Raw genomic sequence first — 17,348 nt, forward strand, 5'->3', positions numbered from 1 at the left:
TCTAGATGGACCGATGACTTGGTCAAGGTCACGAGAAGTCGCTGGATGAAGGCAATGCAATAGATCGTGGCGATCTTTTGGGAAACTGAATGTTTACAGCAGGCTTTTATCTACATGATTATCATGAATCGAGCTATATATATATATAAAGAGCTGCGTGTGCGCAGGTGTCGTCGGCGGTACGGTCGCGCACGGAGCGCATGCGGCTGCGCGTGCGCTGTGCGGCGCCGCTACTGGTGCTGCCGGTGTCGGGCCGCTGCCGTGCCGCGCTGGTCGCGCAGCTGCGTCTGCTGCACCTCGACAACTGCTTCCGCCACGCCGGCGACGCCCACACCGTCAGCACAATGGCCGATCCCACCGCCGGTAAGTGAAGCTGCCGCCACCTACATACTACTCACACGTCTGACATTATTTCCTAAATCCTCAGTTCTCAAAGTAGTCTAGATATATCCAAAAGATTCCTCGGGAGATTCGACCGGAGTCCATAATAATTTATTTAATTTCATTAGATATTTAGATATTCATTGGTTCCCAGCGCTCCGAGTTAATTTGGATCGAGTAAGAGCCAAACAATACAATCTTTTAATTACCAATCAATATTAATTTTTTTTTTCTAAAACTGTTGATTCATGGTTAGAATTAACCTGCAATGCAAAATTTCTATAGTTAACTCTAATCTACACATTTTATCGGTCCTAACATTTTTAAAGTGGTCTAAATCTATTTATACCACAATTAATTTTTATATAAGTTTTAAGAAGAAACGGAAAGTTTAACTACATATTTATATAAACATTTTTTTATTATTATTATTAAATACGTGAAAGCGTAGGTTAAGGATTCTATCATATTATTCTAAAGAAGCGAATGCTAAATTCTTTACTTTTACATATTTAATACTGTTTATAATGTTATTAAAAATATTAAATTACAAAAAAGTCTTTGTGTGAAATGAATTTTTGATTGTAAGAATTTATTTAAAAAACGTAATGTTTATATTGAATCACAGTATAATTCAGCAGGTGTTTATGTCCTGTTTGATAAGAACAGTCGTTTGCGTACGCGCAGGTACCCGCGAACTGCTGGACGTGCGCGCGGTGCGGCTGGAGGGCGTGTCGCTGTGGTGCTGCACGGGCCGGCGCGCCGCCGCGCCGCTGCTGCCCGCGCCCACCTCGCTCGTGCTGCACATCGAGCACAACCTCAGCGACACGCACAACGGTAAGCTGGAAAAATGGTCATTAGCGACCACCTGCCGGTAAACGCAGTGTCGATAGGATCCTCCCCCTCATTAGGTTGACCGGTGACATAGTCAAGGAAACTGGTCTTTGTGGAAGGCTATGGTTTGCAGGAGGTTTATAAGCTGATATGATTATAATGAATCTCCTTGCACGAAATATTCTTTTGCAGTATTTTTAAACATTTTACATATCATGACCCATCTTAGCCTTTCCAAAATCCTTACGTTCCCCTACATGACATATATTTTTAATGTTAAGGAGTGTGGGCGGTGAAGGGTCCAATGTCTGTCGAGTCCGTTTTCAAATTGCCCCCCTTAACAATCAAGTTGCCCCCCCTGTGGGGCGTGGACTCCGTTGGGAATACTGTTCTATCCTCTTCAAAGCGGCGTCATCTAAATGTAACTGGATTTTTACTATTTAAAAAATAGCATTTTAAAAATTTTGTGCATACTTTTACATTGCACCATATCAACATACACCAATACCTCACTTTACGTCGTGGTTACGTTCCAAAAAACTACGACGCAAATTTAAACGCCGCAAAGTGCATTAAAATTTTCTATAGCAAACCATGTAAAGATTGAACATAGGTTCCAAGGTTACGAAAATACTACTTTTGAAAAAGAAAATTGAACAAAGTAAACATTTAAAAAACAAAAATAATTTAACTCTGCCAATAAATTAATTGAAAAAATATATACCTTTTTTGTAACCAGAAGCAACACGTTAAAATTTATATAAATTTATTCTTCTCTTTTAAAAAAAGCACAACAGACTACGTAATTGAAACTGAACTCGTAACTGAACTGAACAAAATTAGCATAACAAAGTGAAAATAAATCTGTTTTAAAATTGCGTTGATTTTTTGATGGCATGGCGCAATTAGAAACAAAAGTGTTGCCATCTTTTGGAAAAAAAGAAATTTTCAAAAATTAAAGACTTGAATCCAAAACAACGCAACTTCGAAAATCTAACGACGCACAGTGAATATTAGTACTAATTAAGCAGCGACTCAACTTCGAAAAAAAAACGCAAAACGAAACGACGCAAAGCGTATTGGTTATTAGAAAGTTATTTTCATTAGTGCTTACATTCACTTAGATTATTCTGTATATATATATATATAAATATATGTATGTATGTATATATATATGTATGTGTATATCCATTTTGATGCGCAGTACCGGACACGACCGTTCAGGGCACGCTCACGACCCTGGAACTGGCGTTGGATGCAGAGCAGTACAGGCTCGTGCGTGGCGTGCTGGAGCACAACTTGGCGGAGCCCTGCCTCGACCTGCTGCCGCCCGAAGCGCCCGCGACCCCGGCAACGCGTGCCTCGCACCAACAGGTACACACAAACCTGGTCTACAATCATCATCATTTCAACTGAAAGTCGTCCACTGTCTTTCCTAAAGGTTTTTAATAGGACAACAGACCGGCAAGCAAAACTTAAGATGTCCACCTGTTGCAAGAAGCTGGGTGCATGCAGCTAGCATCCGGTCTTATTGAAAGTGTATGAGATAGGCCAGTATTGAACACTGAGTTTTTTTTTTAATGGTCCCCGCTGTTGGGGACCTCTCGTTCCCCTATCTCGTGTGGGACAGGGACTTTTTAATTCTTGTAATTTATTCATATTTTTTTTTTATTATTATCATTCTTCTCTTTCATATATCATCTTATCTGTCGTACTGTTTCTTTCGTTCTACAATTTTCCCAGTCTTTCTCTTTCATTCCATTAGCCATACAATTATCCTCAACCACTACATTCTAGGTTTCCTTACTATTTTATTTTGCAACATTATTTATTGTTCAAATATTTAACACGTATTATTCCTTTTATTTCTATATTTTAGTGTTCGTTTTATTTTTACCTATTGCATTTATTACCACCTTCCTGCAGTAGCTGAGGAAGCATTCTGTCTCCCCTTCGTCTTGCATGATGGCCGAGATATTCCTTTCCTCTATCTTTTTGCCCATCCGGCATTCGGAATCACCGCGCAGTCTTCCGAACGCCGGACAGTGGGCCACAAGGTGGACCACGGTCTGGCCCACGCCCGGTTCACAGAAGCACGAGGGGTCCTCCTTGAGCTTGAACCTGTGAAGGTACTCAGAGAACCCCCGTGACCCGTGAAGAGCTGGGCCAAGACCGTATCCATCTCGACACTGCGGAGCACGTGGTAGGTTGAAATGGCGTCCGGGAAAAATATCCTCCATGAACACTGAGTTTGTTGTGGATACTTTGATGAAACAGCTGTTCTGTGATGTGTTTATTAATGGAGCAAAGATGGCATCAGCGAGTTTTTTTGGTCTATTCTGTACTGATATGCTAATGGTTGGGTATGATGTCCAAGGTGTGGACGACGTGGTCGCTGAAGCTGGACCTGCATGACGTGCGAGTGAGGCTGACAGCGGCGCGCGGTCCCCTCGCGTGCGTCAACTTCATCAAGTCCCGCCTGCTGTTGGAGACCTGCTCCGACCTGAGCCAGGACATCGACCTCGTATCCCAGGTATATTCTATATACGTTATATAGATTTGAATTTAGAACCGTTAAACAGTGCTATGCTCGAAGATCTACAAAACAAGCAACGTCACCGACGTAGCTCGAAGAATTGCTCGTCCGAAGTCCAAACGGCCATTGGGGTAGAAAGGCTCTCAGGCGATGAATATCAGGCGGTAGAAGCGGCGTGGGAAGGTCCCCACTATGTGGAACGACGACATAATCAGCAGCGCAAGATCGATCACCGTGGCTATATAATAGAGGGGGGGGGGGGGCTGCTACGAATGAGATGAGACTTAACACTTTACCAGCTCGAGCACAAAAAATTGAAGCGCTTGGATGAAAGGTAAACACAGTTTATTTTAAAATTCATCCACCTACAACTTCAGGTACACCAACGCCGTAATAAATTATTTGTCATGCGAATGAAATAATTTTATAAACATAAAACTCTCACTCACTCAAAAGTACCTGCTAGACATTGATTCAGAATTTATATAAGATAGACTTTAATTCATTATACAATTCACAAACACAGCACATACTTGGTGTCGTCCGCCATACTTACAATTAAGTACTGAGAAGCGTGAAACGCGGTTTTGACAACGGACTGAACATCGTACGCTATCCGCTTACGTATCGACCAATCACCGCGTGCCCTGAGATTTGGATGGACAGATGGTTTGATCGATAAGCGAAAGCGTTTTGACATTTTCGATTATTTCGCTACAAATGAATCTGACTTAAATGTGGTTGTAGGAGATCCTGGTGAGCGACGTGCGGTACGCGGAACAGCCGGCCAACAGGCGCGGCAACGTGTTCAGTCACATCGTGCAGCCGCTGCCCGACCACCGGCACAGCGTGCAGGCCGAAGTCCACGCCAGGTCTGGTTCCTCTGTTTTTTTTTTTTAAATCACTTGGTGTTCTGGTGGTTGCATCTCAATACGTATTTTTGAACGATTTAGCACAAACATGTTGGTAAATGAGTTTATGTAAATAAATTACAAATTAATTTAAAGTGAATTACTAATGGCGCTTTCTCGATTGAGTGGCAAAGATGATGAAATCACGACTGATGAATAAATATGTAGTATTGTGTCACAAGACTCGTGAATATTTATTTTTATTTGTTTTTTCATTGTTTGACTATAAATCATTATATGTTCTCAGTGAGATAGTTATAAGGTAACAACTGTAATTAATTTTATATTTCTAAGCTTCTAAGTTTGTACTTTCTTACTGCCTTTTGTTACGGTCTATCTCCAATAAAGTAAATAAATAAATAAATGAATAGGATAATATTTAGTTGTTCTGAAGAATAGAGGTATACTTTGTACCGTGGTAGAACTTTCGACATATGATCCTCGCTAAAATTTAAATCTAGAAATAAAAATAATATCGTAACACCTGAATTTTTGTCTTAAAAGGTTTCATATCCTATATGAGTCCAAAGGTACACATTTAAATTTCCACAAGATATCTTAGACATACCGTTTATTAAGAGTTTTTTAGCTTCTTGTAAATGTCTAGTTGAATAAATATATTTTGAATTTAAATATTTACATATAGACCTCGTTTAAATAAGGCGCGTTGTACCCGCAGGAAGCGACCCGACTCCTCGGCATACACGATCCTGATAAACAACATGCGCCTCATGGCGATCCTGGACTGGTGGGAGGCAGCAAATCAGTTCATCACGCAGTCTCCGCTGCCGGCGACCGACTCGGACTTCACGCATTTGTAAGTGTATTCTGTACCCAGTCGGAGGTAATACGAAGATCCAAAGAAGAAAGAAGAATGCACATAGTGTATATTATATATAATACTACCTTTATCGTTCTACATAACGCCATCTTTGACATTGGTTTGACAGTAGCTTTTCAAATATAATTAAGTCAATATTGACATAGGGTCTCTCGCCAAAAACTGAATTAAAAATCATTGATTTAGATAGCTACATACAATACCCGGCAATAATTGCACATCGACGTTTGGAAAGAGACAATCGGCAAATTTCGGCTTCGTAGAGCGTTATCTCTGTCGCACGAAATACAAACAGTCCGGTATATATTAGGAGCTGTTACAACAAGTATCATTTGCTTCTTTTGATAATTATTTTTATTCTTTCTATAAAATACACCAATTTTTCTATAAGTGGTGGCTTTAGGTTGCGGTCAAATAAAATGAAAAAAACATGTCCACACTATGTTTACATATTAAAGCATTTAAGAAAATTACTATTGTACATAATATATAAATAAATATATATAATTTTTGTGATACCTAATTATTAACTTTTTAGAGCATGTATTACACGTATATAATGTAATTTCAGAAAGAGCAAGACGTCGGTAAATCAGTACTAAGTCTATGAGTCTTGCTGTTGGTTTTTAGAAAAAAAAATGGTAAAATAGTTTCGTTTTTAATATACATATTATATGTACATGTATATATATATATATATATATATATATATATATATATATATACATGTACATATAATATGTATATTAAAAACGAAACTATTTTTATTATATATATATATATATATAGACGCCTTTTGGGCACCTTCCTTTATCTTCTTCAAACGGCACCTTTGTTAGCGGGGTCGATACCGATCGAAGGTGGTTAGTGTCTTTAAGCTATATGAAAACACTTTACGAAAGTCATCTACTTTCGTAGAGTGTTTTCATATGTGCGTAATGTTTGAATAGTTCTCATTAGCTACGGGGTCAAGAGGACCATATATACGGGTGTGGTGAGAGTGGAAGCTTAGTGTCACTACAGTGTGAGGTCTCCCGCAGCGAGGAGGCGCGCGCGGAGGCGCGGGGCGCGGGCGGCGAGGCGGCGCGCGGCGAGCTCAAGCTGAACGTGACCGACTCGCAGCTGGTGCTGGTGGAGGACGCCTCCGTGTGGGACACCAACGCCGTCATACTCAAGGTAACCCTGGACGAAACTCAATCGGGCGCCTTATCATAATATACAACGTGAGATATGCAAGATTATTTGTAACAATTTGGCGTTTTGAAGTGGTCATATTGGATGATCCTTCTTCTTATCCTTTATAAATGTAGACGATAGACGTTCACTGTAAGGCATTGGCCTCCACCATAGATCGCCACGATGACCGGTTCTGCGCCGACTGCAGCCAGCTACTTCACGCGACCATTATTATGTCGTCAGTCCATCTAGTTGCAGGCTTAAGTTGAGAAATAAAAAGAAATTAAAAATAGAAATAAATAGCCAACTAAAATAGATAAAAAAAATTTCGTCTATTTTGGGTATAAGTTGCACGCACACATAAAATAAATAAAACAATTATAACATAAATAAATAGTGTTGTATTAAGTAGTGTAAGGTAAAATAGATATATAAGCCGTAAAGCTTTGCACAATAGTGTGGAAAGCAGGCAAAGAAAGAACGATGTGAAAATAAAGATAGGTTCACATAAAGACTAGAATAGACTATGATAATAATGTAAAGGTATCAGAGTAAAGCCAAGAACCGGTCAGATAAAAAATACGAAATAGAATGAATGTGAATGAAAATTAAACTTATAAAATTAATAACTGTGTATTAAAAGTATCTGGCCACTTGACGGTAGAGATGTGAAGGCGTGAGGAAAAAAAAGATGGTGACCTACCTACGCCTAGTCAACCGGCTCGTTGTCGATACTCTAGTGCCTTTTGGTCTTAATGGCCATCGGTTGCACGAGCGATGTGCCACGCCCACTAACACTTCAAATTAACAGTTACGTCGGTGATTTTAGTCCTTTTTGCGGATCTCCTCATTTCAAATTTAGACCTGAACGATCCTATGTATTACAAAGAAAATACGTGTTAAATATTTGAACAATAAATAATGTTGCAAAATAAAATATTAAGGAAACCTAGAATGTAGTGGTTGAGGATGGATGTATGGCTAATGGAATGAAAGAGAAAGACTGGGAAAAATTGTAGAATGAAAGAAACAGTACGACAGATAAGATGATACATGAAAGAGATGAATGATAATAATAAAAAATATGAATAAATTACTAGAATTAAAAAGTCCCTGTCCCACACGAGATAGGGGAACGAGAGGTCCCCAACAGCGGGGACCATTTAAAAAAAAAGAACGATCCTATGTAACGAATAAACTGGTTGGTGATTCCAGAGCACGACGGTGGTGACATACCGCGGGGCGGACGGACTGCGGCCCGTGTCCTGCGAGCTGAGCGGGCTGGAGGTGTTCTCTTGCGTGCTGGGCCTGGAGGACGAGACGGCGCTCGCCATCGTCGAGCCCGCCACTCTGCACGCGTTCGTCGACGCCGACCGCGTTCTGCACGTAACCCTCTTTGCTATCTAACATACAACGCCTCCACCTACCATACAATCTAATATATAAAATTCTCGTGTCACGGTGTTCGAACTTGAACTCCTCCGAAACGGCTTGACCGATTTTTACCAAATTTTACATGCGTATTCAGTATGTCTGAGAATCGGCTACTATCTATTTTTCATACCCCTAAGTGATAAGGGTGGTCCAACCCTAAATTATTTTTTTTATTTTTTAGACAATTTTTTTGGTTTTTATTTTATTATGATACAGCATACAAAAATACATACAACCTTAAATTTTCACCCCTCTACGATCAACCATTATTTTTTTGTTAATTAAAACCCTATTTTTTTTGCAAAACAACGTTTGCGGGAACAGCTAGTATATTATATACGTAGCCCCACTTTAGCGGTTCTAAAACTCTTACGCCCTCTTACATATATGTTTTTATATTAAAGCTCAACGGTTTCACTTGCGTTGAGTCCACTTTCGAATTGCCCTTCTATAAGGCGTGGACTCAACTTTGGGAAACACTGGTATTCACTCTTAGTTCTCAAAGTAGTTGGTGTACAGAGAGATCCATTCAACTCTTATTGTTTTTATAATAATCGACATTTTCACTGAAAAAAAAACGTGTTAAGAAAAAAATTAAGCAGGAATAAATGTACGAGCGCGCGTTGGTCGCACAGATAAACATAAATAAAAGAGTAGTAAATATAGACATGAATTATAAAAAAAATAAAAGCTAAAAAGAAAAAAATATTTATCCTTTATGTAAGTTCTCTCATTTGGCGGTAGAGGTTTTCAAGTGACTTAATAATAAAAACGAAAATGATTACAAATGTTCGTCTACCCTGCAAACAACTAATTTTAGATAATCATTCATTTCATTGAACAATAAGTCATTTTTAAGCTTTCTTACAACTCGGTTATGGCGTCGGATGTATATCTTTAAATATTATTGTATCTTTACAAAATAATGCACGTTCATAGGTCTCATATCCCACTGTTATTCTAGAAAACACAAATATTTAAAATTCTTAATCTATTTAAATAACCAATTAAATCATTCAACGAATAACCGTTCGCGAGTTCACCGTGTCACTGTAAACTTGACTTTCTAATTTCGAATCTAATTGCTTATGAGGCGCGGTGGTTATGTTAGCAAATAAATTTAAAGGGAGCGAACAAAAAAACAATGACTATGTAATGATCCAAATTTTGAAAATACCTTTTCTTACTACTTTATCATTGTGTTATTATTTCTGAAACAGTTGATTTATTACTTTAAAGCTGTACGCTTATAACCAATCATCCTGTATGTATTTGCACTGATCTCTTCCGGCAGGTGTCGATGGGTGCGCTGGGCCTGCGGCTGTCGTACCACGACATGCGCATGTTCGCCGCCATGCTGCAGTCGCTGCCGGCGCAGGTGCGCGCCGCGCTCTCCGGTTAGTCGTCTCTATCTTCCTTTCAGCCCGTTTTATATTTTATCTCTCTCTTCAATTGAACGTCAATGCATGAGTTATGGCTTACGGTTAAGGTAAAGCGGAAGCGGAGTCGGAGGTGCGAGACGCGCCGGCCAACAGCGAGCACATGCGCGCAGGCTGCGCATCGTGCGGCGCGGGGGCGGCGGCGCGGCTTTTAGCGGCGCGCTGGCCCCGCCCCGCGCCACCCTGCCCCGCGCCGCCCAGCCCCGCACCCGCGGAGCCCTCGGCCGTGTGGCCTCTCGCCGCTGTCAAGGTATCATTCGCGACTTGTTTATCACATGTGTAACATTTGTAAGCAGCCTCACTTGCGTCGCAATTATATTACAGATTTGCTTTATTCAAGTAGGCATTTACAAGCACTTTTGAATCTGAATGAATGAACGAATGAATAAATTTTTAACATTATAAAAAAGACAGTGTAGTCAGTCTGTGAATAAGCTACCATCGGCTCGGATCAATTCGGATATTTATAGGCTGCGAAAGGCCGTTTTTAATAAAATTTAATGGTATTTGATGTAATACATTAAAAATCAATCCTGCAAAAGATACGACAAACCAAGTTGCACACATTTCGATCAAGTAAAAACTCTTGAATGCTATGATAAGATTTGCTTAATACAATTAAACGGGAGATCTAAAATGTTTCTTGAAATTTTAGTATAAATGCGTACACTCAGACTGATCAAGTATTTATTCCACGAAGAATTTATTAACTTTGTAAAGAGGAAATTTAGTATCAGTTTTATCATTTTTTTTGTATCTGTTACTATTTTCATTGATGTATTTAGATTTTGATGTGTAAATAACATTTTGATTAAGTATACTAGCAGATTGAATTGTTTGTACTAACATTTGGTTGGCAGGTGGACGCGGAGTGCGTCACGCTGTGCGTCATCGACGACTGCCTCGACTCTGACGTGCCTCTCCTCGAGGTATCCCTCACGGAGCTGCACCTGGAACAGGTTTGTACTTATTTATTCAATTATCTCTAAGAAAATTAGATTACGCCTGCCACCCACCGTACAATTAGGTGTTGGACTTCTTCTAGATGTCTCTTGGGTCTCTAATAATATAAACAGGAAATTTTGAATCGTCGATTATTTTAATATTATAAGCAGTAAGATACCCCCAACTCGGAATACTGATCTGAAAAGAACCTTTTAATGGAATCAGGCGTTACTTCGCGGAAGTCCATCCTAAGTAAGAAAAGGACCAATATTTAGCCACTTCCGCACATGCAGTGGTAGTCGTGCAACAAAGTGCACCGCCCGCCAGCCCGCTGATAAATGCGGGCAATATTGGTCTTTTTCTTACTTAAAATTAGAATATTTGTGTAAGAAGCATTAGTTAATAAAGCACTCTTTAGTTGATGTAGCTATTTTAAACAAGCAATGCATTCATCAAGAATGTAGAGATGAAAGAAAAATAACAGCGCAGAGATGGCTGATGGGGTCACAGGGTTCTGGAATGGACGCCATGGTCCAATGATTTCCTATAAGGTGAATCGACCCTTTCAAGATATTCGGAAGAGACTAGATACAGGCCGCTTAACACAGGTCCTAATTAAGATTTTTGGAGGCCCACGACTAGTAGTGGAATTATTACAGCTCAAATGATAATCATTGTGAAGTCATGCATTTTCTGCTTTTTATATAGTTGTAATGGAATAGGCGTTTGTCTTCCATCTCACTTGATGGTAAATGAAGATGAAGACGAAGGTGGTACACGCCCACCCAAAAGATACCTGTTGTTCACTCTTAAAGGCTCCAGAGTTCAACTCATCAGGAAAAATAGACCCAGGCAGGTCGTTCCAAATCTTGGCGACTCTCACTAAGATTTGAATTACAAGGATTTAAAAATATATCTTAACTTTATTCTTTGGGTATCTTTGGTGTTAATGATTTTAATTTCTAATTCTACATTATTTCAGCCCACATGTTCATTTCTCCCGATATAAGAGGCGAGGTATAAACATGGTCTGTCGTACAGGACTTGCGTAAAGCTGAGGAATCGTTCCCGGACCCGGTGCTGGTGTCGACGCCGTCGTCGTCGGGGGGCGTATTCCCGGGCACTCCGAGCGGGGCCGTGGGCGGGGCAAATTCTACAGGGGGAGGCGCCGGCAGCGGCGTGCTGCGCGCGCAGCTCAGCGTAGACTATTACAACCGCACCCTCTCCGCCTGGGAGCCTGCGCTTGAACCCTGGAGGTAATGCTTTCTTCATAAACGCATTCCATTATGGCTTCTTTAACTTGAAGCTGTGAAGGGTCCTATCGCATTTTGTTTTGAGAAATCCTATTAACCCTCCTCCGTCCGAAGACGTTAATTCATGCCCGAGCATAAAAACCGTTCCTACCCGTGGGCATGAATTCACTTCCAAATGGCTTGTCTTCGACTTTTCAATTTTTAAAATAAGATAAAAAAGCCTTTAATTTTCAGTGGAAAGTAAGAAAGAAATTGGAAGTTACCTTTTCATGCATATAGTAAAAATATTCTAGAATCTATTTTAATTAGTAGTTTAATTTGTACATGTTACTGCCGATAACGGCCTTTTATGCTGAAGGACTGTCAAGGGTTAATAAACTTTCATATAACCTTAATTGATGATACTCATGGTGTCGGAAGGTTTGAGACTCGATGGGAGTACACGCTGTCATCGGCGCTGGTGCTGGGGCGCGTGCAGGTGGAGGTGAGCAGCACGGAGACGCTGGACGTGAACATGACTGCCGCCATGCTGCAGCTGTACCGCCTCGTGCGCAACAACTGGAGCGCCGACTACTACGCGCTGCCACAGCCTTCTTCAGGAGCTCCAGAGGTGATTCTTTTAAGTATAAAAATTTATATTTGCCCATTGGCTTTTACAGTTTCAATAACTAAGCTCAAATACTCACTTGAGTCAAGCGAAAGCCTCCAAGTTGTTCGTGTTCTTCGAGTATGGTAGGGCGTAAGGGACCCCAAGAGTAGACCTTAGCTTGAGTTGCCTATCGTTACGTTTAGATTTTGGCACGGCCCAACCAGTTACTATTACCAGTTAATATTTAATGGAATCAGGCGTTACCTTGCGGAAGTTCATCCTAAGTAAGAAAAGGACCAATATTTAGCTACTTCCGCACATGCAATGTTTGGCACTAATCGGTGTAACATAACTCCTGAAGATGCCCCGTGGAGGGGTGAAACACGTGTCGAGTGATTTAGCGGTGGTAGTTGTGTAATTCGCATTGTTTGTCGCATACGCGTTTATCAGCGGGCTGGCGGGCGGTGCACTTTTTTGCACGACTACCACTGCATGTGCGGAAGTGGCTAAATATTGGTCCTTTTCTTATTACCAGTTAAGTTTGCTTCCTGTTCTTTAAGCGTTATATCTATAGATATGACGTGCTTAAACTTATAATAAAGATATGGAGGGTTCAAACTTGGCTAATTATACGAGGCTGCCATAGTCCCAATTGGACTCTGATCAGGGAAGACCCTAGAGCAGATGATAATTGTAAATCAAAACTATTTTTTATTTATAGCCAAAGTTGGCCAGTAGTGGACTTGTGATTGATAAGATGATGATGATGAGACTTGTGATTTTGAAACTATTTTTTTGCAGAGTGCTGAGGGCGCTGGGAGCACGGCGTGCACGGAAACGTCTCCAAAGGGCAGCCCAGCCGGACACCGCCGCCGCGCGCCCTTCGTACCGTACGCGCTGCGGAACCACACCGGACACCGTCTCTGGTTCACCACCCTACTCACCACCGACGACCAGTTAGTCACCATAATATATCAAAACAGATTTATCCACCGTTAGGTTTTTGGTAGACAATGCAACTATATTTTCTGTACGTCAATATAATCTTTCAACGTGAAAACGGTCCTATATATACTTTTATTTAATTGGTCAGGGCGTGGTTTAAGATATCTTGAATTAATGTCAATTCATTCACTTGAGTCTAAAAGTCATGTCGTTCTATAAACGCCCATCGCAGGAATAGACCCCCCCCCCCCTCGCCCAAAGATCGACGCGACGACCGGCCTTATTAACTATATCGTCGGTTTACCAAGTGGAGGCCTCCCACGCGACACGTCATCCAACGCTTGTGGTCGCGACTAGAGAGCAAAAAGATAATTCTAACTATAATGCGATTATTTATTATTGATACTGGCACAAAAGCTTCAGTCTTTGTCTAATTACGGCAAAGATTACAGCTTTTAGCCATTCTTCAACTTGCTGTCTTCCGTCCTTGTCACACCCGCTATTTGGATTACCTAGTTATTAGTATTAACAATGATGGCACTGTTACCGTTCCATTGGTGACGTCACAGGCTGGTGGAGCTGGAGTCGGAGTGGAGCGGCGGCGGCGGCGCGGGCGCAGCGCCGGACGACATGTGGGTGTCGGTGGCCGCGGGCGACACGGAGCCCTTCTCGTTTGGCACGCGGCGCGGGCGAGCGCGCTCGGCGCTGCACCGGCTGGCGCTGCGCCTGCCGGCCTGGGCGCCGCCGGATCCCGTGCGCGTCGACCAGGTCGGCGTCTTCTTCCGCACGATCACCCACCAGGTACAACACCTTCTCAATCATGTTTGGTTTTACTGCTTCCGGTATTGTTTTTAGCTTAGTAAGGTTACAATCCCCCTGCGACTGAAGCTTCTTAAAGAGAGAGAGAAAAATAAATATCTATGCTCTGTCTCTCTCTAATCTCTGGAATCTGCCATAATCTGTCTCTATTGCTTATTGATTAATATGCAGTTGTACCGGCAATCTCTGATTTCAAGAAATTCTTAGTTCCAAAGCGATGACAAATATAAAAACTTTTGATTACCGGAATGTTGGATGAACAACGAACACGAGACCTCAGTTTCATGCGCTGTTTAGGACCATGTTCGGTATCACGGATGCCGATACAATACACAAATCTTCATTAGTAGTAGAGGAATGACACAAGACAGACTAATTCCTAATTAAAATCCTTAACTGGAATGATTTAAATTTGTAATGTGCTTTTGATGCAAGTGCGGCGCGGAGGCGCGGCTGGTGCTGGAGGTGACGCTGGAGGGGTCTGCGCGCAAGCTGGTGACGGTGCGCTCGGCGCTGCAGCTGGTCAACCGGCTGCCGCACGCCGTCGAGGTGCGGGTGGACGCGCCCGCCGCCAACGGTGAGACTTCACACATCCTCGGGATGCGTGTGCGCGTTGCACCGAGTAAACCGGAGCGGGTTGTAGATAGCGCGGTGGCGTGTGGAGCCTTCGCGGCGGGGGGCGCGGGGGGCGTTGCGGCTGCGCGCCGGCAGCTGCGTGACGCGTGCGCGGCGCTGCAGCGGCGGCGCATGGGCTGCACATCGCCCCCCGCCTACGCTCCCTTCCGCGTGCACGCCCCCGCCGCCGCCGCGCCATTTGCACGTCCCCCGCTTTGCGGTACCGCTTACACCTCACTCGTAGTCACATAACTCCGTATGTTTGTATATGTAGATAACTATTTTGTAAAATAAACTTGAGTTAGTTTGGTTTAAAAAACTAGACTAAAGTTCCATATCACTTATTAGGATCTGTATATTGTTAGAATCAGAGCCAGTTAAAGGCGCGGGCAAGCCGGGCGATTGTTGAACCGCTAAATAATAAGACTGCTTCATATAAAAATAAATTATTTTTTATTGATTAAAATTAGTAATTTCTAAATTTTTTACGCCCTTGTCGCCTCTTTACTCTAGAACCGGCCCTGATTCAAATTTAAGTCGTTTAATTTTTACTTTTTAGTTTTGTTCATACTTTTGAATCATTAATATAATATAGCTCGAATCTTATGCAGAAATAATCTATAATATCGATTCAGTATACGTACCCGTCTCATTGTCATCATTATTTCAGATGTCCAGTGTTGGACACAGGCTTTCTCTGTGGAATTACAATAGGGCTGGTAGGAAGCAGTGCATCCAACGTCTTATACCTATATAAGGTTGTCGCCCTGTTCGCAAATCTGTGGTTTTCATTCTAGAACCTTAAGGCTTCGATTGCTATATGTTCTGCGTCTAGGTCCACTGTCACTTCAACTGGCAGATTTGCTGACCGGCGTCGCTCGCTTATGGTCGTTTACAGTTCTTTTCATTCCAGATTCAAAAAAAAAGATCTGCGAAAAAACTACATTGTTATTAACGTATCTGTTAAAAGTAGTCGGATTTATTCTTTTCCTTTTTTAATTATATTAATTTTCTTGTGTCATTCATCATTCATTAGGCGTGGTCGGGCAAGCCTGACCACGCCCATGAATTAGTTCCTTATTTTCGAATAGTTCGGAGGTTATTTAAAGTGATATATTTTTCATGTGTTACAACTTGATTTATTTATTAAGGTATCAAAGAGCCATACGATATTAAAATCCTTAAATTAAAGCAATCGAATAGAACTATAAAAGAGAGAGAAACAAAGAAAAAGAGTATGTACAGAAAGAGAAAGAAATCGAGTAAAGAATGGTTTTTTTCACTTGATTTGTTGAATGTTAATGCAAGATGTCAAAATGTCAATAATTACGCAATATGCAAAATGAAAATGTCAATGCGAATGCCCAAATAAGCCGCGCCCCGGGATCGGCAAATAAAACCAAGCGATTCGATCAAGGTCTAATTGTGCACTAATTTATTTTATGAAAAATAATGCATGTACATACATTAGTCAATGAACTTAATATATATGATACGCGAAGCAAATATTAAATCAAAATGCACGTACTTTGTACATTATCTATATGTTTTGCAATTAACGCGCTTTTTGTTTACATGTTATAAAATTACTTAAATTGTGCCAACCTGACTATGAAATTCAATAATTGGCATTTGAGAGGTTGAGGTACATCTTTTTTTAATAGAATCAGGCGTTACCTCACGGAAGTCCATCCTAGGTAAGAAAAGGACCAATATTTAGCCACTTCCGCACATGCAGTGGCAGTCGTGCAATGAAATGCACCGCCCGCCAGCCCGCTGATACATGCGTATGCGGCAAACAATGCGAATCACACAACCGCCACCGCCAAATTACTCAACACGTGTTTCACCCCTCCACGTGGCATCTTCAGGAGTTATATTACACCGATTAGTGCCAAACACAGAGTCTCATCTAGTCATGATCATGAGTCATGATCTACATGTTTTGCAATTAACGCGCTTTTCGTTTACATGTTATATAACTGCTTAAATTATGCCAACCTGACTATGAAATTCTATAATTGGCATTTGAGAGGTTGAGGTACATCGTTTTAGAATGTGTTTCGTGTCGCACAGGCGGCTGGGGCGGAGTGCGCGCGGCGGTGGGCGCGGGCGCGCGCTGGGCGGCGCCACTGAGCGCGCGCGCGGCCGTGCTGACCGTGCGCCCGCTGCCACCGCGAGCGCCTCACGCGCCCGCACTGCCCCCCGCGCGCCTGGACTGGCGCGACGCACGCGCAGCCCGCGCGCTCGTGCCCTGCGAGTGCCGCGCGCCGCCCGCCCACCTCTACAGGTAACTAATAAACAGGTTCTCTAACAAACATTAACTCATCACTCAACTTAATGCCAGAGGATTTATCATCATCGTCAGCCGTACGACATCCATTACCATTTGTTTATACTATTCACTCCAGGACCAGTTAAACTATCTACAGCGTTTTCTGACTACGTCATTCCCTCCACCTTGTCAAAGTAACAATACATGAGCGTCTATCGGTTGATATGAGGATGATGAAACTTAAGCAGTTCATCGCATAAAACTAGTTAAAAGCGCATTGCAATATATTGATTTTGTTTGGTTATTATAGATAAATTATAGTTTCTTTAACTTACAGTAACCAGAAAGTTAGTGG

At 41.8% G+C, this 17,348-nt stretch overlaps 1 protein-coding gene across 1 annotated transcript in view; it reads left to right on the forward strand.

Moving 5' to 3' along the window:
* The window catches only part of Vps13D (vacuolar protein sorting 13D), a 72,786-nt gene that overhangs the window by 40,538 nt on the left and 14,900 nt on the right, over window positions 1-17,348 (forward strand). Inside the window, 18 exon segments of the mRNA XM_068773644.1 lie at window positions 168-363; window positions 1,069-1,218; window positions 2,420-2,589; window positions 3,593-3,748; window positions 4,499-4,623; window positions 5,342-5,479; window positions 6,544-6,679; window positions 7,895-8,065; window positions 9,408-9,510; window positions 9,603-9,802; window positions 10,413-10,511; window positions 11,539-11,605; window positions 11,657-11,753; window positions 12,171-12,338; window positions 13,143-13,299; window positions 13,876-14,085; window positions 14,539-14,938; window positions 16,795-17,008. Of these exon segments, the coding sequence (XP_068629745.1) occupies window positions 168-363; window positions 1,069-1,218; window positions 2,420-2,589; window positions 3,593-3,748; window positions 4,499-4,623; window positions 5,342-5,479; window positions 6,544-6,679; window positions 7,895-8,065; window positions 9,408-9,510; window positions 9,603-9,802; window positions 10,413-10,511; window positions 11,539-11,605; window positions 11,657-11,753; window positions 12,171-12,338; window positions 13,143-13,299; window positions 13,876-14,085; window positions 14,539-14,938; window positions 16,795-17,008 (2,957 nt within the window).

This window comes from Battus philenor, unplaced genomic scaffold (genome assembly GCF_028537555.1).
Source record: "Battus philenor isolate CCGP_79_NKW_IND1 unplaced genomic scaffold, ilBatPhil1.0.hap1 SCAF_6, whole genome shotgun sequence".
NCBI classification, from domain to species: domain Eukaryota; kingdom Metazoa; phylum Arthropoda; class Insecta; order Lepidoptera; family Papilionidae; genus Battus; species Battus philenor.